We start from the raw sequence: 27,519 nt of genomic DNA, 5'->3' as shown, positions 1-27,519 counted from the left end.
ATTGCCGACTTCCTCAATGACGACGACAAAGAGATCCAATCTACTCAAAGGAAAAACAAAATCTTCACAAGGATGACCTTCGCAGCAGACAGCTGCCTCCAAACACAAACTAAGTGCTCTCGAAGCAGAAGTGCAAAGAGAAATACGGGGCCATGACAGACTAATGGTGGAGCACCAAAGCAGATGAAAGAGATTCACTTGCTGCTTGAAGTAGCTCTTAAAGAAATCTATGGTCAAATAACAAATACTATCAGACATATCAAAAGGAACGGATAGAGGCCACTTATTGACAGATGTGTGGTGACATCACAGAAGACGGAAATAGTGTTTCTCCACTTCACTCAACTACGGCATCGGCACGGCGTCGCCACGATGTCATCACGGTGTCGTCACAGCACTGTCATAGCATCGTCACGGCACTGTGCTGGAGTCGTCACGACACCATCACAGTGTCATCACGGCACCGTCACGGCACCCTCACGGCATTGTCACAACACCATCAAGGCGTCGTAACGGTGTTGTCATGGCGTCATCACGGCGTCGTCTGATCGGCCGTCTGAGAGAGCTGTGCGTTTGTCAGATGTGGTGTGACGCCTGCCTCAACCTTGTGGGAGGGAGGCCGCTTCCTCCACCATGCTGGGATAAGGTGGGACGCTCTGGTTGGCACGATGGGGGGGGGGTTTTCGTCACCTACCCATTCCTGATGATGACGACTACGATTATGGTAATGGGGTTCACAACCTCCCTGCAGCCACACCAGAGTATTAACCAGGACGGCCTACCAGATTAAAAACCGTGAACCACCACAACGAACGGCCAACAGTGGCTCGCGTCACCGCCACAAACGTAATTATCAGTGGATTGATCAAGAGATGTAACTTATTTATTGACTGTACTGACAGGTGAGCGCACAGAGTTTTCTGTGCCCTTTTAGAATTGCACACTGTTTGTTTACATAATGAGAGGTTTGGCTCGACCAGGTTGTTATACTTATGTAAGACAACTCGCGCAAAAATACCACACTCGTAAAAGGGCGACAAAAACAACTTAATTACATGTTGAAGTGAGATCGCATTGTAAGATGCAATTTTGATGTTCTCACCCTTGCAATTCAATCTAATCACCGTCACATCTCAAGAAAAGCGTCAATCCCGGGGAATCAGACCCGACACTCGGAGGACAAAGGGCAGCGAAGAAGTCACAACTCTGCCTTTTGCTGTGGCGGGGGTGGGGCGACTACTTTCTAGGCCGACCACTAAACCTCTGCACAGCAACCTCCAAGGAAAAGCCGGGAACGAGCCGCGGTGTCGAGATGTTAACTCCCTCGCTTGGTATTCAGGAGGTCGTGGGTTCCATCCCGAACCTGATGCCTACTGTACATTTGGTGTTTCCATGTTCTCCTCGTGGTCGTGTGGATTTTTCTCTGGATCCTCCGGTTTTTTCCTCCACATTTAGACTCAACATCACCATGCGTTCAGAATATTTGGCTGCTGCTATAAATTTCCACACGATCATAAGCCACTTCATTGGGATATTATTGGTGATAGCCAGGTCGCTTCTGAAAAAGCTACAAAGCTCAGTAATGCATTGTCTTTTAAACAAAGTTGTCTCTGGTGTGGACCAATCAGTTTCAAAGACAATGCATCATATAATTATAGAGCATGTTTTGTGTTTGCATGTTCACCACAAGTACTGTGTGTGGTTAATGCAGATATGATTCCTTTTAAAAGGAATCTGTTTGGTGTTTTAACATCTTAACACCTCCTGTTTTATTTCCAGAAAGGGTAAAACCTACTGTTATATTTTGATACTGGCAAGAAAGGTCCCATAATTGTAGTTTAGTTTCAGTTTTACACCACCGGCCCAGGTCCCCTCTTCTGGGATCGCGCTGCCGCCACTGCTGTTGCCACCATCCTAGAATCACATCCAGATCCGGAACAAAGCCAGTGAGCAGAGTGTGGAACAACCAGGGCCGACATTCACCACACAGGCGCTCGTATTGTGCAGGACCCTCCAAGACGGCCCTCAATTCCAGTGTTCGAACACAATAGCCGAGCGACGGCAGCGCGGCCGTTGGCGATGCCCTCGTCATGCAATGATGACATCGCCTCGTGACTTCGCCAACAGCTAAGGCTGGAAGCGCATTTTGTCATTTGAAGATATTAGTGCAGTGAGTGATTTAAGTCTTGGTGAATGCACCTCATGCCAAACAAATGTGTACATTTTACATAAGTTAAAAAAATGCGTTTGATGACTTCATTCATTTTTGTTTACAATGTCATACTTAGGCCCGTCCTTCTTATTCGACTTAGGCCTCTCATAATCTTAATCCGGCTCAGGGAATACCACAGATGCCCAGAATAATCACCTGATTTGAGACACAAACATAGCACCTCCTGGCTTGGACGTTTCTCCTCCTCGATGACAATGGTGGTGGAACCATCAACCGCATGATCACAACGTGACCGGCAGGCCAATGCGCATACCTCCTTCGTAGATGGAAAATGAAAGACAAGCCACTCTAGTGGGATTGTGGCCATGCAAGCAAAACTACGGACCCCACAGTACACTCACTGTTGTCTGCGCTCCTTCAACGGAGGAGGGGGCGGAGTATGAAGAGGAGGATGAGTAGGGAGAGAGGAACAGCAAAACGACGAGGTGGTGTGCACGTAACGAGTCATTTTGGATTTCAATCTCAACCTCCTCGTGGCAACATGAAGTTTGAAACTCATTGAAGCATCGCTTTTGACATTGTTGCTTTGGCAGATGCAAAGCAGATAATTGAATTGTTAAACGTCGCATGACCTCATGTGTTTAGCGTTTACTTTAAATATCAAAGACGACACCCTCCGGCTCAAAATAAACAATTTATTTTTGACTCCGCGAATACGCTTGAAGCAAGAAAGTTAATACTTCAGGTGGAGCGTGAAGATTATATTCCATTGTGTTGAAGGTCATATTACATATTAATGTTCCTGTCAATCATCGCGTCACATTGTGACGCGATGATTGATAGGAACATCTTTAATTGTCAGGCAATTATAATCCTGACCACTGAAAAATGCAAAAACCCCGCGGTAAGGAAATCGTACACTTATGTGTTACTGCTACTTCAGATGCTGCAGTCGTGGCATCGTGGCGAACGGCGCCGCTGGATTCGCGACCCCCCCCCACAACCCCAGAGGCCTCTGGTTCGACTCCGTCTCTCCCGGCACGATGATGTAAAAACAACGGGGCAAGTTTATTAAACACAACCTCCTCGCCGCCGCCTCCTCCTCCTCCACCTCCTGTCCACCCAGCAGCGCGAATGGCTTCCCCGCAAGTCGGTCTACGATTGGCAAGGGGTCATGCGCTGTGGGGGGGAGAGGGTCAACGAATGTCTGAGTACGGTGGATCAACCAACGCCTGCCGATCGCGGTGGCATGGAACAATGGGAGGCAGACGAGCTGTCGGCAAGCGAGGAATGATCCTCGCAGGCAAGGTTTAGCAGCCTACTTATGACCACAGGTCAAGGTGCAGCCCTGCAAACTGCCGGCTCGTGCAACTGCTGGCGGAAGGGGCCTTCACTAGAAGGAGCTGTAGACGGCCCCTGTAGAGCGTATTTGACCTACACTCCATAATGGCTTGACCCGACCACACACCCCCTGCTTCTGGCCCATGTCGTATGTACATATGGGCGGCACCGTGGCGAGGAGATGTTAACTACCTCGCGTGGTATGCAGGAGGTCGCGGGTTCGATCCCGACCCTGATACCTGCTGTATATTTGGAGATTGCGTGTCTCTCTCCGTGGTCGCGTGGATTTTTCTTCGGGTCCTCCGGTTTTCCCTCCACATTTAGAATTAACATCACGCATTTAGAGTTACTTGGCTGCTAAACATTTCCAAGTGATGATGATGATAAGCCACTTCGTTGAGCTAGTATGCGTGATAGCCAGGTCGCTTATGAAAAAGAGCTACATATCCTCAGTGGGGCCTCACACCTGGTAGCATAAAGAATTGTTTACCTTTTTTTTATGTTGAGGCTCAAAAGAAAGCCGTCCCTTGGTGTGGACCAATCAGTTTCAAGGACAATGCATATATTATCATAGTATGTTTTTTGTTTGCATTTTGACTGCAGGCATTGTGGTTAATGCAGACATGAATCCTTGTAAAAAGGTTTCAGTTTTGTTGCCAGAAAAAAGGGGGAAAAAACATTATATGTTGAACTTCTTTCGCACCGTATGTAACAAAAGCGTGCTAATCGCGACATTGCATGGGGAGAAAGCCCCATGGCTCCTCGCTCACAAGTCCCGCCTGGCTTGCGCGCTCAAGTCTCTCGCTTATGCCCATCCTCACCCCACCCCACTCCAAAAGGTTCGTTAGATTTGTTACAACGAAAAAATACAAAAAACATGATTCCCCCCCCTCTATCCTCACTCCGGCGCAAAGCTCAACGTCTTTCTTCTCGTGATTTTTTTTTACCCACGACAAACGCGAACCTCGCCCAAAAAATGAACTGAGCAAACGCAAACGAAAATAACCCACGAATAATCACGGCCGCCAGGGCCGCAACCGCCGCCGATGTTACAGCATGGGCGTTGCCGCGGCCATCTCGCGTTCAGCGCAGTTTGGCGCAAACGTCGGCATCAAGTTGCCAATTACACGGCGGTGCTCCTTATAATTGGAATTATTCGGTACGCCACTTGATAGAGCCATCGTTTTTATTACAATGTTCATATTCGCGGATGAAAGAGTCAACAAGATGCCCATCGCTGCCTGATGTGCCCTCGTAAAATGTGCGATAAGGAAATATTTTTTTGCCCAGAATGCAGTGCGGTATTTTACGAAATGAGACTCGTAAAGTGAAGAGAACAGGGTTTTTCAGAGGTTCTCCGGTCCCCCCCATAGCAAAAATATACACTCAGTTGTAACTGCTATTGACCAAACAACCCAATGCTGGAAAACAAATGATCTGCAAACTATTCAATAACGATTACACACAGAGCAACATCGCCACCCCCCCTACTGAGAAAACTGGGCAGGACCATCCTGAAAAGTCTTGAGACTCACTAAGGCTTTCTTGGGTAATCAAGTGTAATGATAAGTTCCTGTGATTTTTCCATTCGGATCTCTCACACAGCAGCAGTGCAACCCTTTCTGTTGAGAAATGGCCCATGGAAGCAGATATCACAGAGCTACCTCTAAATCCCTTCCTTAAGTGGCCTTTGGTCAGCTTAGTGGAGGATACATTCCTCCACCCACTCTGCACGTGACGGTAATGTCCGCCGCTTGACAGTCAGACTGATACGTTAATTTATCAAGAGCTGGAATTCATCCACATGAAGTGCGATACAGTGTCCATGTCGAGTACTGCGATAGTCATGTGGCTGGGTGGCTTTGAGATCAGAGAGCTGAACCGGGCATGGCTGAGGTCCTCCGTTCCAAGCCAGGCAGAAGCCTCGGATTAAACCGGGTTTTCAAGTATGGTGAGCTGATGGTCTCAGCCCCGGTCACCAATGACTTAAGAGAGACCCATAAACATCATCGTCAACCATGATCAATCCACTGCCGGATAATGGCCTCTCCTCAAGCCACTTAGTAGAGAACAGCGTATTGCCGCCCACTCTGCATATGACAGTAATGTTCATCGATTCACAATCTCAAGAGCTGGAATTTTTCCACGCGAAGTACAATTCAGTGTCAATATCGAGTACTGCGATAGTCTCGTGGCTGGGTGGCTGTGTGGTCTGAGAGCTGAGCCCGGCACTGCTGAGTTCCTCGGATTAAACCGGGTCCTCAAGTACGGTGAGTCGGGGGCCTCAGCCCCGGTCACCAATGACTTAAATGAGAACCATAAACATCATTGTCAGCCACGATCATTCCACTGCTGCATGATAACCTCTACCCAATCTACGTGATCTCACGATCTTGCGAAGCGAACGATCCATCCAGCACGTGCGCACGAGCTGATCTCATCGTTCCATCCTCATGGTGATTGAATGTCCTTTCTTGGTCTGCGGCTTCATCATCGTGGTCTACCGCTGATGGAGTGTGTACTCGAACAATCTTCAACTGGCAGTGGTTTGCAAGCCTCGGTGTGAGCTGGGCCACTTTATCCAATGAACTCCAATCCTACAACTCTCCGTCTGGTTCCCAGGGGGATTAAGAATTCCATTCCTCCATAACTACGATCACCTCTATAATTTGAAGAACAAAACTAAAAACTTTGCCACTATTCAACAGTACGAAGTTTTCCCGTTTCCTTCTCACTTCATCCTATTGGTGGAGCGGACATGAATAATCGTTTAAACCGTGATACAACCATCACATTTTGGAACGTAACTACCTCCTATGGTCACATTATACTAATAACAACGTTTCCCACCTAAAAATCTAAGATGGCCACCTGTTTTTTTAGAGATGGCCACCGCCATTTTTTGTACGTGGCTTACCGTTTTTTTTTTACTGATGAGATACACCCTCGTGAATATCTACAGCACAGTTTAATACTCGTATACACTCGTCTGTTCAACTGCATTTTTGCACGCAGAATTCCGAGCATCCGTCTCAGGAGACTTGTGCTCAAATAGCAATAACTTATTTTCAAACTGCCCCAGGGACACAGCTCATTTGTGGGGGCGAACGTCCCCCGCCATCACCGAATTGTCGGGGCCGTTGGCTCCCGACTCTCCCGCTACATTTGTCCCACTACCCCCCGGCTGCTCTGTTCTGGCTACCGGCCCCCACTTCCTTGCCCTCCTGTGCCCCTGACTGTGTTGCTGATCGCGTCGGCATGTTTCAATCGATGCGGCCGCCTGCTCTACGCTTACGATGCGCTACACTGTTCAACGGCGGCGTGCCGCGGTGAGCGCACTCGCAAAGTAAAACCCCGTCCTGCACGTGAATAACCAAGTGTGGCGCGCCGCCGCGGGATTCCCTCCCACCCACGCTCCACGCGCGCAAGCTAGAACAAACACGCCGCGATCACTTCGCGCCGATTTAAAGGGGCTGTTTACACAGCCGCGCGAAAACGTGCACGCCAGGCGCTTAGTTCGCTACTTCGCTAGAGAACCGCGCAGGCATGCGACCGCAACACCGTCTCACAGGCACGCGAGCGCTAAGCCCTACTGTAAACAATCGTACAGGTACGCGAGCGCTAAACGCCACCAAAACCAGACGCGTAGGCACGCGCACACTGAACACTCCGCTTCGTGGAAAGCAACCGCATCTGCACGCGAACACCCAGCGCGATAAGCACTGTCGTGAACAGTCGCACGGTTATGCGAGCACTAACCCCCACCGTACACAGCCGAGTAGGCACACGCACGCTAAGCGCTCCGCCTCGTTGTAAACAACCGCGCACGCACGCACGCGAGCGCAAAGCGCTACTCCCTTATTCGCCGCAAACAGCCGCGTATGCGCGCGAACACAAAAAAACACTCTCCACCCTCCTTTTCACCCTCCCAAAGACCACACGACACAGTTTATTCCCCTACCAGTTATTTTATTTACTGCGAGAAACCCGTTAAGCTACGCATAATTGTGTGGGTCAGTGGATGTCAGCCTATTCCCTTTGGGATCCTAGACTGTATTTCCTCTGCCTATCGCTCTGCTTTCTACCCTCGATCAAATAGCCCAAACTTACCTCTCTCTCTTACTCACGCGTGCTTCCACTCTGCTGCGCTGGAAGCTGTAGAAAAGCGATCCATAGAGGGTTGAGCCTGGCTGCGCTGAAGTTCGTCACGCGGACGTCTCGAACGGCTGACTCCCCTCCTGCGTGGACCACGATAATTTTTGAAGAAGACTGTCTCTTGCTACGCTAAGCCTCCGTATTTTATACACCCTAAAGGCATTCCATTGCTCTGGCGCCTGCCCACCCGTGCTCCTTCATATTCAGATCTGTAATATTACTTATGACAAAGGCGTACCGTGGTTCCCACGCTCCGTACCGCCCTGTCCATTCAGAGGCTGAGTTATTTTCGTCCTTTTTCACATGCTGATCCGTGACCTCATCTATAACAACAGGCATTCAGTTTCTAATTCCATCTATAACAACAGGCATTCAGTTCCTAATCCCATCTATAACAACAGGCATCTCGCGGTTCCCACGCCCCGTGCCGTGTGTGTGCGGTTTCGCTTGCGGTGGCGCAACGGCCTCCGCCGTGACCACGCAACTTTAATGTCAGGTCACGGTGCCGCAGTGCGTGTCAGCCTCTGGGGTAGATCACCAAATTTCCCGGCCGCGGGAAACCATGAAGCTTGATCCCATTAGGGGCTTCTGGATAAAAACCCGTCGGCCAGGTGACCTTCCCTCCCGGCCCTACGTGAGATGTGTGTGTGTATACATGTGGGGGGGGGGGGGGGCGAGGGGCGCGGCGCGTCGGCGTTGTCACTCCCCGATGGCGGTGTCACGGTGGTGAATACGGCCCCCAACGGAGCTGCTCCGCCGCGGTGGTACCTCACAGCCCCCCGAGGTGCCAGTCCCGGGTTGACTGGAGCACCTCGCCTGGGTTGCCCCTACGAGGTAACGCCGCGGAGTCCACGGGACTCGTCCGGCTCTTGTGGCTGGCCTCGGCGGTGGCGGTTCCATCTCCCGGGGTTCCGGCGGCGGTCTCCTCCTCCACTCCAGTGGTTTTCTCCGGTCCTGGGTACCTGCGGGCGGAGAGACAAACTCGGGGGCGGTGGGGTTCAGGGACCGTCGTCCCCATCTCTCCTGGCTTGGGTCAGGACCCCCTGGGGCCCGGGGCCCCGTGGGGCCCATATACTGTGCGAGGCCCCCGGGTATGGGGGGTGTAGGGACCCCAGATTTCGGGGTCCTCGAGCGGCAGGGTTCTCCTTTGCTGGGGCTTTCAGTCGCTGGACATTGACTACCATCTCCCGGCCCCCTTCTCCCCCCTGAATCAGTACCGTCCAGGGGGAGATCTGTCGCCCCACCATCCAGGGTCCCCGCCAGTAGGTGGTTAACTTCCCCACCTTTCCGGCCCCAACGCGAGGGGTGTGCAGCCACACCTTAGAGCCTGCCGAGTAGAAGGGGGGCTCCATTCAGGGTCGGGCGCCCCGCTCCTGCCGCTGGTGTGCGGTCTCGCCTTACGGGTAGGCCCGGACCCTAGCTTCTCGTAGGGTCTCCATCAAGTGCTCCACGGGGCGGCTCCCTTCCTCCCGTTGCGGCGGAGGGACACCGAACAGCAGATCTGTGGGTAAGCGAGACTCGCGACCAAACATCATTAGGAACGGGGTCTGTCCCGTGGATCTGTGTACTGTGGTGGCGTAGGCGAACAGAGCATAGGGGAGGTGTTCGTCCCAGTTCTGTTGATTCGCGGCTGCCATGCATTTCAGCTTCCCGGCTAGAGTCTGGTTCATCCTCTCTACCATCCCGTTTGCCTGGGGGTGATACGCCGTAGTTCGGTCCTTCTGGATCCCGAACTCTCGGCACAGCGCCTGGAATAGCTCTGCCTCGACCTCACTACCCTGATCAGTAATGACTCGTTCGAGGATCCCGTGCTTAAGTACGTAGTGTTCCACGAACGCTCGGGCCACTACGAGGGCTGTCTTATCGGGGATGGCTACCGCTACGGGATAGCGTGTGAAGTATTCCACCGCTACGAGATTATATCGGTTGCCCCGGTGGGATCACGGGAATGGTCCCTGCAGGTCGATCCCGACCAGCTGGTTCGTCCGGCTGACACGGAACGGCCTCAGGGCTACCTGGTATCGCGCTGGTCTTGGCCCGCATTGCTGACACGCGCGACAGCCCTGCACCCAGGCGGCCACGTCTTGTGCCAACTTGGGCCAGAGATACTGGCGGCGTAGGGTTTCCCGAGTGCGCCGTTCCCCGTCATGGCCCCCGAGCGGGTGGTCGTGCACTAGTCTCAGCAGCTGGGGTCGCACCTGGGCGGGAACGCAGATGCATCCCGGCTGGCCGGCTTCCTTTAGTTCCCGTACCACCCCGTTCTGCACGCACAACTGGGCATACAAACCACTCCAGGGTCCTGGTAGGGCGTCCTCCTTCTCCCGTAGGGCCGCCTCCACCGCTGCCAGATCCGGATCTCGCAGCTGGGTCCGTCTCAGCTGCTCGTCGTCCAGGCCCGGGAAGGCGCAGCCGATGTCCTCCTGGATCCGATCGGGTGGGGTTGAGCGACCCGTCGGGCCCTGGGGTGTGGGCTCCGTGCCTGCCGAGTGGTCCCCCCGGGTCCCTGGTTCCTCCTGTCGGGGTCTCTGTTGCACACACTGCACTGTCTCTCATCGGAGGGGAGTTAGTCTCGACGCGCTCCTGGGAGTCCGCCACCTGCCGGCAACGGCCTCCCGTGAAGCACGGGCAGACTTCCTCCACCCTTGTCTCGGCGCACACCGCGGGTCGCCTCGACACATTCTGTAACAGAGACATCACTCCAAACTCAACCTCCCTCTTCCGTACATTTAAACATGTCTTTTTAAGTCCGTGGGACACATAAAAGTAGCAGAACTATGATAAGAATAACAACTTAAATAGCGCTTTTCATAACATGTCAAGGTGCTTTACTAAAAATGACAATGGGGGTGGGGAGGTTAGACAAGAAGTGGCCAAGTTAAAAAAGTAAACGCGGAAGGACTTGAAGAACCCAACCAAACCGGACTTCCTGACAGCCCTCGGCAGAGAATTCTGCAGGGTGGGTGCCACAGAAGCGAAAGCCCAGAGAGTTCCACAGGGTGGGGGTCACGGGAGTCAAGGCCCGGAAATTTCCCCAGTGCGGGTCCCACGGGAGTGGAGGCCCAGAGAGTTCTACAGTGCAGGTGCCACGGGAGTGAAGGCCTAGAGAGTTCCACAGTGCGGGCGCTATGGGAGTGAAGGCCCAGAGAGTTCTACAGTGTGGGTGCCACAGACGGGAAGGTCAATAGAGTTCCACAGTGCGAATGCCATGGGAGTGAGGCCCAGAGAGTTCCATAGTGCAGGTGCCATGGGATTGAAGGCCCAGAGAGTTCTACCAGGCAGGTGCCACGGGAGTGAAGGCCCAGAGAGTTCCACCGGGCAGGTGCCACGGGAGTTAAGGCACAAAGAGTTCCACAGTGTGGGTGCCACGGGAACCAAGGCCCAGAGAGTTCCACAGTGCGGGTTCCACGGGAGTCAAGACCCAGAGAGTTCCACAGGTCGGGGGTGCCACGGGATTGAAGGCCCAGAGAGTTCCACCGGGCAGGTGCCGTGGGCGTTAAGGCCCAGAGAGTTCCACAGTGCAGGTGCTTCGGGAGCCAAGGCCCAGAGAGTTCCACAGTGCGGGTCCCACGGGAGCCAAGGCCCAGAGAGTTCCACAGTGCAGGTGCCACGGGAGCCAAGGCCCAGAGAGTTCCACAGTGCGGGTCCCACGGGAGCCAAGGCCCAGAGAGTTCCACAGTGCGGGTCCCACGGGAGTGAAGGCCCAGAGAGTTCCACAGTGCGGGTGCCACGGGTGTGAAGGCCCAGAGAGTTCCACAGTGCAGGTGCCACGGGAGTCAAGGCCCAGAGAGTTCCACAGTGTGGGTGCCACAGACGGGAAGGCCCATAGAGTTCCACAGCAAAGGCCCAGATGCCTGCCCATGGACTTGGGCTTCATTTCGGGGATGCCGAGGAGGAGGAGACCCAAGTCCACACAACCTCAGGGTTCTTGTTGGAACGTAGGGACGCAAGCAACTCCCAAATGTGGGTCCCTGTATTGACATCATAATCAACACAGGCAGTGGTGGTCCGTGAACCAGCACTGTGGGGGCGCAGCAGCGAGGGTTGGTGGATCGCTATACGTGTCATGAACCCCCTTCCGTGTCTGCATCAAGGAGGAGCCTGTTACCCTTTGCTCACCTGAGAGAAGGCAGTTACGGCAAAATGTGGACCCCCCCTCCGCCCTCCCCCCCCCCCCCTGCGACTTTTCCATCTGTATGGGATAGTGTGTTGCCCCCTCGCATCTGTGAGTTGTTTTTTTCCCGTACCACTTGAAAGCACTCATCAATCGGCTGAAACATCTTACTATGTAGAGGACCCCAGATCTTTATGCAATTGTCGGTAGTGCCGGCTGAGTGCTCGGCTGCTGCCTTCCCACTCGTCCGCGACTCCTCCTCATTGCCTCCGAGTGGTCCTTTCTCTTCGATCAATGATGTGAGTGGGTGCAAACGCCGTGTGGTGGTGCGTTACGAGCGCAACAATGAAACGTTGTTAACCTGAGCCCACGTCGGTCGCTTGGCAGATTTCCAGCGTTGGGAATGTGAAGGCATCCATCAGCACCTTTGCCGACCAACAGATGGTTCTCTGCAGGCGGGGCAAGTGGGAACATGCGAGGTATTAAAAGGTCACTTTGATGGGATTTCACTCAAAACTAGTTTCGTGATTTCTCCTTCTGCAGGCCATTATTTGAAAAGTCAAGCTCTCTGGCGACCTCTGTCACCATGCAGATCAAAGAGCTGGCCTTCAACTACCCGTGAGCAATAATTAATGCCTTTTGTTTACCCGGGAAACTAATTAAAAATATTGATTTTTTTATCCAACCCACGATCTCGTACATACCAGTCGAGGTAATTAACATCTCGTGTTAACAAATATGTTAATACGGATACCGTAGTTTTGTAAATACCCCGCCCCCCATACCCCCCGGGTTAAGGATCCCCGCTCGATGTAAATGAGCTGATCATGTTCATCACACAGTCTACCGGGAGCCTTGAGGCTCGCCTACCCCCACACCGGTGGGTGGGGACGGTGGGGGCTGGCAGGCTTCGCCCATCACATTCTTTGAGCTTTTTTGCAAAGCTGCGGTGGGTTTTTGTTGTTGGGTTTTTGTAGTTGGCTCCGGGCACCCAGAAATCAATCACGGATCGCTGACTGCACGCCGCACGCGGCCTCTATAAAACGCGCGCACCGCGGCCGCAAACCCCACACGATCCGCTCGAACTCTGTGTCGCAGAGGTGACCCACCAAGACTGCTCCTGCTGCTGCTGCCTCCCATCGAGAACCTGCACCGACCCCCTCCCTCCACCTCCTCGACAATGGACGCAGTTAGGTAGGGGAAGGGGTCGCATCCACGGCGTGTGCACGTTGGACTTTTTTCACGTCGTACGTTAGGCAACCGTTGCTAATCGGAGGATGGGTGAGTGTGTGGGTGAATGACTGTAAGTGGGTGAGTGACTATGTGAGTCTATGTATGTTGAACTTCTTTAGCACCGTATGTAGCCAACCATTGCTTATCGGCAGGGCATTTGCAACGCGGGTGGACGAGGCTAGGGAAGTTGTGGTCGCTCGTTCACTCAGATCCCTTCCCTACTCATCCGTACAACGTTGCGTTAAATTTGATCTCGACGTGTGCGATATTATTCCGCCTGCCTCGCACGACTTGACCTAACCCGGGAAAACCCTGGCTGAAGGGGCAATGCTGTTGTTTCCGGCGCCTCTGTCTTCGTGTTACTTATCTCCTGGCGAGAAAAAAGAAGGCAAAACGTAAGGCGTGGGTGTTCTGCGGGATACAAGGTTGCCAGTTCCCACTTTGCAAATCTTAAAGTAAAAGTTGGTTCGGGACTTGTAGCCGGGTAGTTGCGCATCATCGGAGTGGGCGACCTCAGAGTGTAGTAGTGGGGACGCGGCGGTGCAGTTGTTTGCGTGACGCTGCACTACGAATCCGGTGACCCGAGGTCGATTGTCGCGAGTGAGCGAGAAGGGTGACGATCATCTTGAACCAGTCCTGGGCCTCCACTGCCTCCGACTCAGCCCTTGAATGAGCAACTAGCGCAGTGCGTAAAACATTCGCCACTGGGGAGACAAAGGCGATGAGGCGGTGCGGTTCACACAGACTTGATGCCTTGCATAAATGGCATCTACAGTATTTGGTGTTTAAGCATCTTTAATGCGACTCCCGTTTCGCTGCCATCGCCCTCATGAGGCGATATTTGACAGCCTCCTTGTCCCCGCCGTCGCGAGATCGAAAAGTTACAAATCTCCGCGAAGTTGCGCGGAGATTTGTAACCCGGCAAGGCTGTCCCGGTGAAGAGGGCATTCAAATGTTTGTATTTTATTTCCAACGTTAAACCACTTGAAGAGAGAAGTCACCGGGGTTGCTCGCATTCCTGCCAGCGATGGCCCCCCGGTGAGCATTCAAGCAACGTCGCGAGATCTCAACTCGAGCGCCACGCCCGTGGCTTCGGGTGATTGACCGTGGGAACTCAAGAATTGGAATCTTGATGTAGACCGCAGCAGCTATGAAGCTCTTTGTCACAGATGTCCAGTCAGGGGCACGGGGTCAGCGAGTTAGTCTTAGCCATCGTCAGGGTGCTTCTTGTTTACTACCAATTATGTTATTATTCTGATTTTTTACTAATAATTATTATTATTCTGATTGTTTACTACTAATTATTATTATTGTGATTGTTTACTACTACTAATTATTATTCTGATTGTTTACTACTAGTAGTTATTATTCTGATTGTTTACTACTACTAATTATTATTCTGATTGTTTACTACTACTAATTTTCATTCTGACTGTTTACTACTACTAATAATAATTATTATTCTGATTGTTTACTACTAATTATTAGTAGTCTGATTGTTTACTACTAATTATTATTCTGATTGTTTACTACTCCTACAAATTATTCTGATTGTTTACTACTAATAATTATTATTCTGATTGTTTACTACTACTAATTATTATTAGTCTGATTGTTTACTACTACTAATTAGTATTAGTCTGATTGTTTACTACTAATTATTATTAGTCTGATTGTTTACTGCTAATTATTATTACGATTGTTTACTATTACTAATTATTATTAGTCTGATTGTTTACTACTACTAATTATTATTAGTCTGATTGTTTACTAATTATTATTATGATTGTTTACTATTACTAATTATTATTCAGATTGTATACTACTACTAATTATTGTTGTAATTGTTTGCTACTACTAATTATTATGATTGTTTACTACTAATTATTATTCTGATTGTTTACTACTACTAATTCTTATTCTGATTGTTTACTACTAATAATTATTATTTTGCTTGTTTACTACTAATTATTATTATTCTGATTGTTTACTACTACTAATTATTATTCTGCTTGCTTACTACTAGTAGTTATTATTCTGCTTGTTTACTACTACTAATTATTATTATTATGATTGTTTACTACCACTAATTATTATTCTGCTTGCTTACTACTAGTAGTTATTATTCTGCTTGTTTACTACTAACGACCTGAACGAGTTCTACTGTAGATTTGAAAGACAATTGGACTGTCCTGAACCACCCCTTCCAACCCAAGAGGCCCCATCCCCCACCAATACTACAGAGACGACTATCTCCTTTCAGGAGGGAGAAGTTAATAGACTTTTCAAGTTTGCGGATGACACCACCCTCATTGGGCTGATCTCTGGTGGGGATGAGTCTGACTATAGGTGGGAAGCTGACAATCTGGTGACCTGGTGTAGCCAGAACAACTTAGAGCTAAATGCTCTAAAGACAGTTGAGATGGTTGTGGACTTCAGGAAGAATACAGCACCACTCACCCCCATCACCCTGTTAGACTCCCCAGTCAAAATTGTAGAGTCCTTCCGCTTCCTGGGCACTATTCTCTCCCGGGACCTCAAGTGGGAATTGAACATCAGCTCCCTCACCAAGAAAGCTCAACAGAGGATGTACTTTCTACGGCAGCTGAAGAAATTCAACCTGCCAAAGACAATGATGGTGCAATTCTATACAGCGATCATTGAATCCATCCTCACCTCCTCCATAACCGTCTGGTACGCTGCTGCCACTGCCAAGGACAAGAGCAGACTGCAGCGTATCATCCACACTGCTGAGAAGGTAATTGCCTGCAATCTGCCAACCCTCGAGGACCTGCACACGACAAGGTCCATGAGGCGAGCGAGGAAGATTATGGCCGATTTCTCCCACCCTGGACACTCTCTGTTTCAGCTACTCCCCTCCGGCAGAAGGCTTCGGTCCATCAGGACCAAAACCTCACGCCATAAAAACAGTTTCTTCCCATCTGCTGCTGGCCTGTTAAACAAGGCCAAGGGCTAACACTGTTTTTAACATTTGATCTACATAACGACACCTTGCCGATATTAACTATGTTACCCAATTTGTATTTTTTATTTTTAAATTATATCTTAAAGCTATTTTATATTCGATATTTATTTAATTTTATATACTTCAGCCCCTTGGTGTTTGACTTTTAACCCTTATTATAGTAAGACTTATTCTTAGTTTTTTCGGTGAAGTCACGTTGAAGAGAAACAACAAAATAATAAAATATATATAAAACAATAAAAAAATTCTCACGACGTTTCGACCATAACTCAAACGGTCGTCTTCAGGTATGTTGGTTCGCATACATTTTTTTTTAAACGGCACATTTATTTATTTATAAAAACGTTAGCGCCACGCGCAACGATTTGGCAGTTTACCCAGGACTAGTCCATCTATATTCTGAAAAGAGGAGGGGGGAGACGAAATTTTTTATAATGTATGCTGTCTGAAAGCCACTGTAAGCGTGAACAATCAATTAAGACCTGAAATGGTTTATCAAATCTTTCCAATGATTGCTAAGATAGAATCCATCTTCTCGGTTGAAATTGTCTCTGTGCTTGTATATGTGGATAGCCTCATGAACGAATCTCTCATGGAAGCCAGATGGCTTACAAAGAACCTCTGTCTTGGAAAAGTCAATGGCATGTGAGCCTACTGAATTAGAACAATGATCTGCCACGGCCGAGGTGTTGGTCCTACCGTGTTTAAGGTCTGCTTTGTGTTCACGAATGCGGTCCGAGACATGGCGTTTGGTTTCTCCAATGTAACTACTACCACAGAGGCAACTTAGTTTGTAGACACCAGTGTATTGTATGTCCGGAATCACATCTTTTACAGACGGAACCAGATCACGGATTTTATGTAATGTGTTGAAATGGACCTGGATCTTGTGTTTATTCAAGATTTTGGAGATCTTTTTTGTGATCCCAGCAATGTAGGGTAAAGTGATGGTTTTGAAAGGCTCCTCAAGAGGGTTCTTCTTCATGGTTTGAGTGATAGCTTTACGGATTGTATAGTCGGAGTAACCATTAGCCCTAAGAGCTTGGTGTACGTGCTTGAGTTCACTGCTTATGTGTTCCTGGTCGGATATGCATTGGGCTCTATGATACAGAGTCTTGATGAGAGAATTCTTCTGTGATGGATGGTGGTGGGAATCCGGTTTCAGATAAGCATCCGTATGGGTAGCTTTCCTGTAGACAGAGTGGCTCATTGAACCATCAGGTCTCTTTTTAATTAGGACATCCAAAAAAGGTATCTTGCCATCTATTTCGACTTCCATGGTAAATCTGATGGCTGGGTGTATGGAATTGATGTGGTCGAAGAATTGGTCTAGACCAGGCCGGCCATGTGGCCAGATGACAAAAGTGTCATCCACGTACCTCTTCCATAAGGTTGGGCGCAGAGTGGCAGTCTGGATGGCGTCAGTCTCAAATTTCTCCATGAAAATGTTAGCTATAACTGGAGAAAGGGGGGAGCCCATTGGGGTGCCCTCAGTTTGTTTGTAGAAAGTTCCATTCCAAGTGAAGTATGTATTGGTTAAACAGTGTCTCACCAGGGGGGGTACCTCAGTGTTTAGTCCTTGATGAACCAAGTCTTCAATGATTGCAATGGTGTCAGGTACAGGAACCTTGGTGAATAAGGAAACTACATCAAAACTGACAAGCAGGTCGTCTGGGGACAGGGAAATACCCTTGATTGTCGATACCAGGTGAGTTTACTACTAATTATTATTATTATTCGGATTGTTTACTACTACTACTAATTATTAGTCTGATTGTTTACTACTACTAATTATTATTATTCTGATTGTTTACTACTACTAATTATTATTATTCTGATTGTTTACTACTAATAATTATTATTATTATTCTGATTGTTTACTACTAATTATTATTAGTCTGATTGTTTACTAATTATTATTCTTATTGTTTACTACTACTAATTATTATTAGTCTGATTGTTTACTACTACTAATTATTATTATTCTGATTGTTTACTACTACTAATTTTCATTCTGACTGTTTACTACTACTAATAATTATTATTCTGATTGTTTACTACTAATTATTATTAGTCTGATTGTTTACTACTACTAATTATTATTAGTCTGATTGTTTACTACTACTAATTATTATTAGTCTGATTGTTTACTACTACTAATTATTATTAGTCTGATTGTTTACTACTAATTATTATTACGATTGTTTACTATTACTAATTATTATTAGTCTGATTGTTTAAAACTACTAATTATTATTAGTCTGATTGTTTACTAATTATTATTATGATTGTTTACTATTACTAATTATTATTCTGATTGTTTACTAATTATTCTTCAGATTGTATACTACTACTAATTATTGTTGTAATTGTTTGCTACTACTAATTATTATGATTGTTTACTACTAATTATTATTCTGATTGTTTACTACTACTAATTCTTATTCTGATTGTTTACTACTAATAATTATTATTCTGCTTGTTTGCTACTACTAATCATTATTATTATTCTGATTGTTTACTACTACTAATTATTATTCTGCTTGCTTACTACTAGTAGTTATTATTCTGCTTGTTTACTACTACTAATTATTATTATTATTCTGATTGTTTACTACCACTAATTATTATTCTGCTTGCTTACTACTAATTATTATTAGTCTGATTGTTTACTACTAATTATTATTAGTCTGATTGTTTACTACTAATTATCATTCTGATTGTTTACTACTACTAATTATTATTCTGATTGTTTACTACTAATTATTATTCTGATTGTTTACTATTACTAATTATTATTCTGATTGTTTACTACTACTAATTATTATTCTGATTGTTTACTACTACTAATTATTATAATTCTGATTGTTAACTACTACTAATTATTATTAGTCTGATTGTTTACTTCTACTAAATATTATTATTCTGATTGTTTACTACTACTAATTATTATTCTGATTGTTTACTACTAGTAATTATTATTCTGATTGTTTACTATTATTAATTATTATTCTGATTGTTTACTACTACTACTAATTATTATTCTGATTGTTTACTACTACTAATTATTATTATTCTGATTGTTTACTACTACTAATTATTATTATTCTGATTGTTTACTACTAATAATTATTATTATTCTGCTCGTTTACTACTAATAATAATTATTCTGATTGTTTACTACTACTAATTATTATTATGATTGTTTACTACTAATTATTATTATGATTCTGATTGTTTACTACTACTAATTATTATTATTCTGATTGTTTACTACTACTAATTATTATTATTCTGCTTGTTTACTACTAATAATAATTATTCTGATTGTTTACTACTACTAATAATTATTAGTCTGATTGTTTACTACTACTAATCATTCTGATTGTTTACTACTAATTATTATTCTGATTGTTTACTACTACTAATTATTATTCTGATTGTTTACTACTAATAATTATTATTCTGATTGTTTACTACTACTAATTATTATTCTGATTGTTTACTACTAATAATTATTCTGATTGTTTACTACTACTAATTATTCTGATTGTTTACTACTACTACTAATTATTATGCTGATTGTTTACTACTACTAATTATTATTCTGATTGTTTACTACTACTAATAATTATTATTCTGATTGTTTACTACTACTAATTATTATTATTCTGATTGTTTACTAATAATAATTATTAGTATTCTAATTGTTTACTACTACTAATTATTATTCCGATTGTTTACTACTACTAATTATTATTCTGATTGTTTACTACTAATAATAATGATTATTCTTATTGTTTACTACTACTAATTATGCTGCTGTGTGATCCAAATTGAGTAGTTAGCAGGTGATTTTTTTGTTTGCATTGGGATGTTTCGCCAATACCCGTAGCATCGTTTGTTTTAGCGATCAGCAGACAGCCGGAGAACCCGGAGGAAACTCATGCAGAACAGGCGGTAGAGAGAGGAGAGAGAGAACGTACGCAGTTTGACACGGAGGCTTTCATTATGAAGAACGTGCAAACTCCACGCTGGATGGCACTCGAGCCAGAATAAAGAATCAGAATCGTCATTTAGACTGGAGGAGGAATCCAATGATTGATGGGGCTCTTTTTCACAGTTGCCTAGTAAGGTGCGGGTCAGCAAGCTAACAACAACAATCAGCGAGCTAACAACAACAATCAGCGAGCTAACAACAACAATCAGCGAGTTCAAACACCAAACTGCTGCTGTGCCCCCGCTCAGTTCATAATTTGGTAGTGGTTGACAACAACAGCACCAGTAGCAGCAGCGATTTGGAATTTGTAACGCGCACGGTTTTCGTTCGCTCTCAGAGACAGAGGGAGAGAGACTGATGCAGAGGCGCGGGACACAACAGACAAGCGAGGAAGGCAGCCGGAGCGGGCACCAACAATTGCCCAAGCTCTGTTGATCCCTGCATTGTTTGGATAGTTGGCCGACAAACGTTGGCAGTCTAACGGCTTGACCAGCGTCTCCTCCAGTCACGGCGCTCTGGGGCCTCCCTTCGATTCGCCACACCTGCGAAGGTGCTAACGGGACACGACATTGCGCCCACAACAAACCCATCGATCAATCTCAACAGTTCCCCAAGGCGCTATCGGTTCGATCGCGCGCAGCATCGGGCAAACGCATATTTAATATACGCCGCGGTATCGCAACCAGATGCGACCGTAAACGCCGACGAACCAAATCGCGCCCCGTTCACATCGGATTTCGAAGTGACACAGAGTCGAGAGCCATGCTCAGTGCTTGGATGGTGGTGAGCGCCTTATTCTTTGCAGGATGTTTGTTAGTCGTGGGATGCTGCGAGATGCTGCGAGATGCAGGAGGAAGAAGAAGAAGACAGGGCTCCCCCTTTTAATTGCATTTCACCACGCTGGTGCAGTGCGGGCTGAGCCGTAACAACCCCACGATCTCAAGTTAATATATACAGCGTGTGATTCGTGGTGAGCTCATATTAAAAAAGAGACAAAGACAAATATCCCCCGTATAGCCTTAACAAGACTGTTGGGTCAAGCGATGTTAGCGAGCGCCTGTGAAGGCCGGAATGGCACACGAGGGGGTGGGTGACCAGCACCATGCCCGGCCGCCTTTGTCTCCGTAGTGGCAATGTTTTTACGCACCATACCAGGTATTCAGTTTAGGCTGAATTGACCTAGGGGAGGCCCAAGACCGGTTTAGATAATCGTCACTGTTGTTGGCCGTGAGCGGGAATCGAACACGGGTCGCCAGGTTCGTAGCGCAGCAGCGTGCTAACCGCTAAACTACCGCTCCCCACACACACATACGCACACGTACAACAACAACAACTGCCATTCGCCACTAAGTGGCGGTGACGTCACCACGACGCTTGTGCCAGGCCATGTGCACCTTGAGGCCACGTGAAGTGTCGAACGCCCGCTGGCAGGTCACGGGGCAGACCCAAGTGCCACGGGTCGACTGACTAATATTACTGAGATGACTGGCTGATGCACCACCTGTGCCCCCTACCGTGCCAACCTGCTATGCTTTAGCTACCCGGCGCTCCGCTCGTTGTTGTGAGCGTCGCTCATCCGCCCTCCGTTGTTGTTGGAGGGCGACTGCCTCCAACTGCCCAGTAGCGTCCTTCACGAGCCTCCTCCACAGAGGCCGACCTTGACACCGCTGGTACCAGTCATCAGCAAGTCCACTCAGCTCCACGTCCTCCTGTACCACGTCACTCCATCTCTTCTCTAGCCCGTGCAGCGCCCGTTTAGCCCCCTCGATCCGGCCAAACAAAAGCAATCCAGCCTGGTTAAACCCAGGATGGATCGTAGGCAGGCCAGCCTAAATGTTTCTAACCGGCGAAGATGTTCCATTAGGGGTGTCCACGTTTCGCAAGCATAGAGAAGGGAGGGAATGACCGTGGCCGAGAAGACCTGAAGCTTAGTGCGGAGCGACAGACCAGGTAGCTTCCACACAGCGTTACGCAACCGATGAAAAGATATTGCCGCTCGACTGATTCGGAGTAAGACCTCTGCTGTTAAACTGGAGCCAGTCATAAGCACACTGCCCAGGTATGGGAAACTCTCCACTCTCTCCACAACTGCCCCATCCCCGATTGGGAGTTGTGGGGGTGGAGTGTCCGATGTTACAAAATACCCAGGCAGGTGCTTAGTTTTGGTGGGGCTGATGGTAGGCCCCATCTCTTAGTGGCATGCTCCAGTCTCAGCAGCAGCGTCTCCAATTCATCCTCTGAATGAGCAGCTATTACCAAATCATCGGCATACATAACGTGGTTGAGCAATAGGGAGCCATCCCTTGACCGCACCTGGGCATCGATCAGCCTCCCATTATATCTGTACCAAATAGAGATTCCCCCGGTAAAGCTATTGAAGGATTCATGATCTACGTAGTCAAAATACATGTTAAATAATGTTGGAGCCAGAGGACATCCATGTCGCACCCCGAGGTGTTCAGGGAATGGCTCTGACTCCCAGCCACGTAGTTTTACCCGGGCTCGCTCAACATCATGAAGGTCCTTAATGATTGTGAGCAGAGGGTCAGGGACTTCAAAAGCACGAAGAACAACCCAGAGCCCAGGCCTACTGATGGTATCATAGGCCTTGACCAGGTCAACAAAGCAGAAATGTAGGTCTTGTTGGAATTCCCTACACCTCTGCTGTAGCAGACGGACACAAAATATGGCATCTGTGCAGGACCGCCCTTTCCTGAATCCGCATTGGGGCTCCACAAGCCTCTGCTCAGCGTGCCTGGCAAGGCAATGTTGAATAATCCTTGCCAGGACCTTTCCCGGCACACTGAGGAGTGAGATACCCCTGTAGTTATTACAGTCTGTGCAGTCCCCCTTAAAGAGGGGGACCACCAGGGCATCCTTCCAATCCTGCAGAACTCGTCCAGTGGTCCAGACTGTTGTTATGATGTCATATAGGGCAGTCTGTGCACAAATGCCACCCTCCCTCAGCATTTCGCTGTGGAGATCATCTCTACCTGGTGCCTTTCCTGGTCTCAGGCTCCGGATCGCCTTCAGTACTTCCTCAACAGATAGCACCTCAGCCAGCCACTCACAGGGGGTGACTTCTTCCAATATTTGAGATACTGCAGCCTCAGCAGGGACATCCCCACTTTGTCCCACGATGTTTTCCTGGCTGAGGGATTTCCCCTCCCTCAGGACCTCACAGAAATGCTCAGCAAATCTGCAAGCCTGTTCCTGGGGGTCGGAGATTGCTTCACCATTCTTTCCCCCAATGATGGTAATAGGTGTGGTGCTGCAGGTTACTTTTTTGATGGAATTAAAGAGCGATTTGTGATCGCGGGTCACTGAGGCAGACTCCATCTCCTCAGCAACCCGCGACCACCACCCATCCTTGCAGCGCCTCACGGCTCTCTGAACCTCCGAGCGAAGGCTGCGGTAAGCCTCCTCATTCTCTGACGTGGGATTCTGTAGACGATGAGAGTAGGCCTGTCGCTTTTTCTCAGCCAGCCTGAACACCTCCTCTGTCAGCCAGGGTCTCTGAGGAGGTCTGGACTGTGTACCCAAAGAAGTTATTGCAGCTGCATGAGCCACAGTCCTAAACCTCGCCCATTTCCCCTCGACATCACAAGCAATGATGAAATCCTCGCTTGCAGCTTTCATCAGCTAGCTGAGACCATGCCACTATGGGTTTGAATGGAGTCTTGGGTGTCAACCCACCACCGGAGTAGAAGAATGGCAGGCGCATCTTACAGATGACAAGTCGATGATCAGTGGGAAGATCAGCTCCACGGTAGCTCCTGGTGTCAAGGACATGGGCCCACATCCGACGTTCCGTCACTATGTAGTCCAGCAGATGTTCTTGCTTGATGCTGTGTGGCTGCGCCGATGCCGGAACAGCGTGTTGGTAATTACAAGCCCATGGGCTACACAAAAATCTAGCAGCCTCCTACCGTTGTTATTGAGCTGACCTGGCCCATGCCTTCAAATCACTCGAGTCCAGGTGCTAGCATCATGACCAACTCGGGCATTGAAGTCACCCAACAAGATGACTCTATCTCGAGGGGCCACTTTAGCCAGCACCTGTGACAGGAGGTCATAGAAGGCATCTGACTTATCGGCCTTGCCTGCATCCCTCCATGGATGTTCGTCTTCGGTGGGGGCATAAGTAACCACGACCACCACTCCTCGCCTCTGGTTGATGGGAAGGTAAGCCCAAATTAGCCTGGGGCTTACAGCTTCCCACACCTCACCGCCACGCTCCCACGCCCCCTTCATTCTTTTGTTCAGTAGAATAGCCACTCCCTGTTGAAAATAGCCAGAGCCGGTCCACCGGACCTCCTGAATACCACAGAGATCCAGGCGGTACCCATCCAGCTCCCGACAGAGGAGTGGCAACCTCTTCTCCGCAGAGAGCATTTCACTTTTTGTTGTTTCTGGAGCCCCAAGGGTAAGGATTCAGTTTCCTGGCTCCGCCAAATGGAGTTTGGCCAGGAGACATCAAAGACACCTGTCCCCCCGTGACCTCCGGCACAAGCTTAATAAATGTTTTACCTCGTAGTTTAGTGGCAGTTAATTGAAGGTGGAGGGGTTACCAGCCCCTCGCACCCGTGCAGAGCCCCCATTTGACCGCTGTGGTGGTTACAAACGCCATGAGGGGAAAGGCCAATCTAAATTGGCCCTCCCCCCCCCCCCCCCCATGGCACTGCCCACCACAGTGTTGCCATCCGGTACCACAAGATCCAGGTTCGGTTCAATACAGTACACAAAATCCGTGATCTGATCCCATCCGTAAAGGATGCTATTCCTGACTTACAGTACCCCGGTGTTTACAAACTTAGTTGTATCCGCGGTGAATGCTATATCGGGGAGACCAAACGACATATTTCTGACCGAATTCGCGAGCACAAATCAGATTTGAAACACGGCAGAACGAATTCTTCGGCCGTGACTGATCATTGTCTCAACACAGCGGGTTCTCATGACATTGTTTTCTCCGATACCAAAGTACTATGCAAACCTCCCGGTTATTACCAAAGATTTGTCCATGAAGCCATCTAGATATACAAACATAGACACAACTTCAATCGAGAGGATAGTTTTAAATCAAGCAACCACTGGAAAGATGTCATAAACCAAGTCAAAACTTCAGCTACCTTATAAGCACACAGGCTTTTTTACCATTTTTCATTGCCCCCGTGCAGTGAACCATCGCTTCCCCCGAACCCTCAACATAACAAAAGACGGATTAACTTAGCCCCGCAGGCCATCGTCGTCCATCGCCCCCTTCTTGGCTCCTCCCCCCCCCCCTTAACCTGTATATAAGCTCGAGAGTCTCAGAGCTCCCCACTTGATGCAGCTATCTTGCTGTGACTGTTCCACCTGAAGGCGGAAGCTTGCGTTGCCTCGGAAACGTCGTTATTTAATTTAGTTGTTTTCTTTTATTTAAAATTTCATTTTACCGACGTGACTTTACCGAAAAAAACAAAGAGTAGGTAGGTGGTTGTTTTTGCTGGAAACACACACACACGTACACACACACGCGGACACACATGACACAATTATACCTACGTTGCCCACTATCCACCCGTGCGCGTCCCACACACTCCGTGCGCGGCGTGGGTGAACTTTATTGACTGACGTCCTGCACCACCTACACTTCAACGAGTGCGCAAGCGACGCCATTGTGCCACGGCGGGTGGCTTCCATCTCGAATCATCGCTCACCACCCCACCGCCCGCCACTCCCTCCTCCTCCTCCAACCGTGGGGAGATCGGAGAGCAACGCGTTCAGATGTAACTCACCGGTGTAACGTTCCCCATGGTGGTCTGTCGGCTTGTTGTCCCGGCACGGCAGTCGAGGCAAAGAGATGAACGCGAGTGTGCGCGTCGACGATGTTCGATCGAACAAATGATTTGGCGCTGCTGCTGCCGGTTGATGCGCAAAAAAATAACAAAACACTGCACGCGCATCCGACGAAGTGTACGCATGTGGAGATGTTGGACTTCCTTCACGCCGCGCGTAGCCGACCACGCTGATCGGGAGGCGCCTTTGCTGAGCTGTGGCATCTGCAGGATAGCGAGAGGTGGCGGCAGCGGTTTGGCGCGAAGCCTTCACCCAGCGGAGGCTGGATCGTGGCTGGTAACGATGCTGCTGCTGAAATGAAGATGATCGATGATGATGATGATGATTGACGATGATGATGATGATGATCGACGATGGTGATGGTGATCGGCGATGATGATGATGATCGATGATGATGAAACATTCACGTGGCTTCACCGGCGTTCGTGGCATTAAAAAAATAATAAGTGCCAAAAAAAACGTCTCACGGCAGGAACTTCCAGGGGGCGCTGGCGGTTCTGGCCCTCGTGGTCGCGCTCCACCTGGTGCCGGCCTCCGGGGCTGATTGGGAGGAGTACGATGGGTCACTCGCATCCAACCAGGACGTCATCCTGAGAACGCACAACGAAGCGCGGCGCAACGTCACTCCCAGCGCCGCCAACATGCTAAGAATGGTGAGCCCCGGCAGGTGCCGTGTGTCGGGTGTGAGGTCACGGGTGTGGGCCCGGTGTGAGTCACGGGTGTGAGTCACGCGTATAAGTTACTGGTGTCAGTCACGGGTGTGAGTCATGGGTGTGGGCTGGGTGTGAGTCACGGGTGTGAGTCAGGGACGTGAGTCACGGGTGTCAGTCACGGGTGTGGGCCGGGTGTGAGTAACGGGTGTTAATCACGGGTGTGAGTTATGGGTGTGAGTTCACGGCGAGCCGTGGTGGGCCTTCTCCGAAAGGAAATCGGCCCCATTGCGCGCCGGCGTCGCAGTCCAATGCTGTGTTGCACTCACAAATTACAATTATTATCATTGTACAGTGAGGGAAAAAAGTATTTGATCCTCTGTTGATTTTGTACGTTTGCCCACTCACAAAGAAATGATCAGTCTATAATTTTAATGGTAGGTTTATTTGAACAGTGATAGACAGAATAACAACAGGAAAATCCAGAAAAACGCATGTCAAAAATGTTATAAATTGATTTGCATTTTAATGAGGGAAATAAGTATTTGGCCCCTCTGCAAAACATGACTTAGTACTTGGTGGAAAAACCTTTGTTGGCAATCACAGAGGTCAGACGTTTCTTGTAGTTGGCCACCAGGTTTGCACACATCTCAGGAGGGATTTTGTCCCACTCCTCTTTGCAGATCTTCTCCAAGTCATTAAGGTTTCGAGGCTGACGTTTGGCAACTCAAACCTTCAGCTCCCTCCACAGATTTTCTATGGGATTAAGGTCTGGAGACTGGCTAGGCCACTCCAGGACCTTAATGTGCTTATTCTTGAGCCACTCCTTTGTTGCCTTGGCCGTGTGTTTTGGGTCATTGTCATGCTGGAATACCCATCCACGACCCATTTTCAATGCCCTGGCTGAGGGAAGGAGGTTCTCACCCAAGATTTGACGGTACATGGCCCCGTCCATCGTCCCTTTGATACGGTGAAGTTTTCCTGTCCCATTAGCAGTTGGCCACCAGGAACAGACCTGTCGTCCCGACA

General features: G+C 48.5%; 1 protein-coding gene and 1 long non-coding RNA gene across 2 annotated transcripts in view; one reads left to right on the top strand and one right to left on the bottom strand.

The window, feature by feature from the left end:
- Window positions 1–2,854: 2,854 nt before the first annotated feature.
- The window catches only part of LOC116955506 (uncharacterized), a 40,923-nt gene continuing 16,258 nt past the window's right edge, over window positions 2,855–27,519 (bottom strand). Inside the window, exons 2-3 of the long non-coding RNA XR_004404857.2 lie at window positions 25,780–26,430; window positions 2,855–12,229 (exon numbers count right to left, since the gene is read on the bottom strand). This is a non-coding gene — a long non-coding RNA (uncharacterized LOC116955506). The remainder of the gene's footprint in view (window positions 12,230–25,779; window positions 26,431–27,519) is intronic.
- The window catches only part of LOC116955505 (cysteine-rich venom protein TEL1-like), a 29,019-nt gene continuing 14,332 nt past the window's right edge, over window positions 12,833–27,519 (top strand). The window contains exons 1-2 of the mRNA XM_032976636.2: window positions 12,833–12,974; window positions 26,313–26,493. Coding sequence (XP_032832527.1) covers window positions 12,961–12,974; window positions 26,313–26,493 — 195 coding nt within the window. The 5' untranslated portion in view covers window positions 12,833–12,960. The remainder of the gene's footprint in view (window positions 12,975–26,312; window positions 26,494–27,519) is intronic.

This window comes from Petromyzon marinus, chromosome 60 (assembly GCF_048934315.1).
Source record: "Petromyzon marinus isolate PM22_M1 ecotype Great Lakes invasive population chromosome 60, UKy_Petmar_22M1.pri1.0, whole genome shotgun sequence".
In the NCBI taxonomy this organism is placed as follows: Eukaryota; Metazoa; Chordata; class Hyperoartia; order Petromyzontiformes; family Petromyzontidae; genus Petromyzon; species Petromyzon marinus.
Note: the sequence above shows the minus strand (reverse complement) of the source record. Positions and strands in the feature narration are given on the sequence as shown.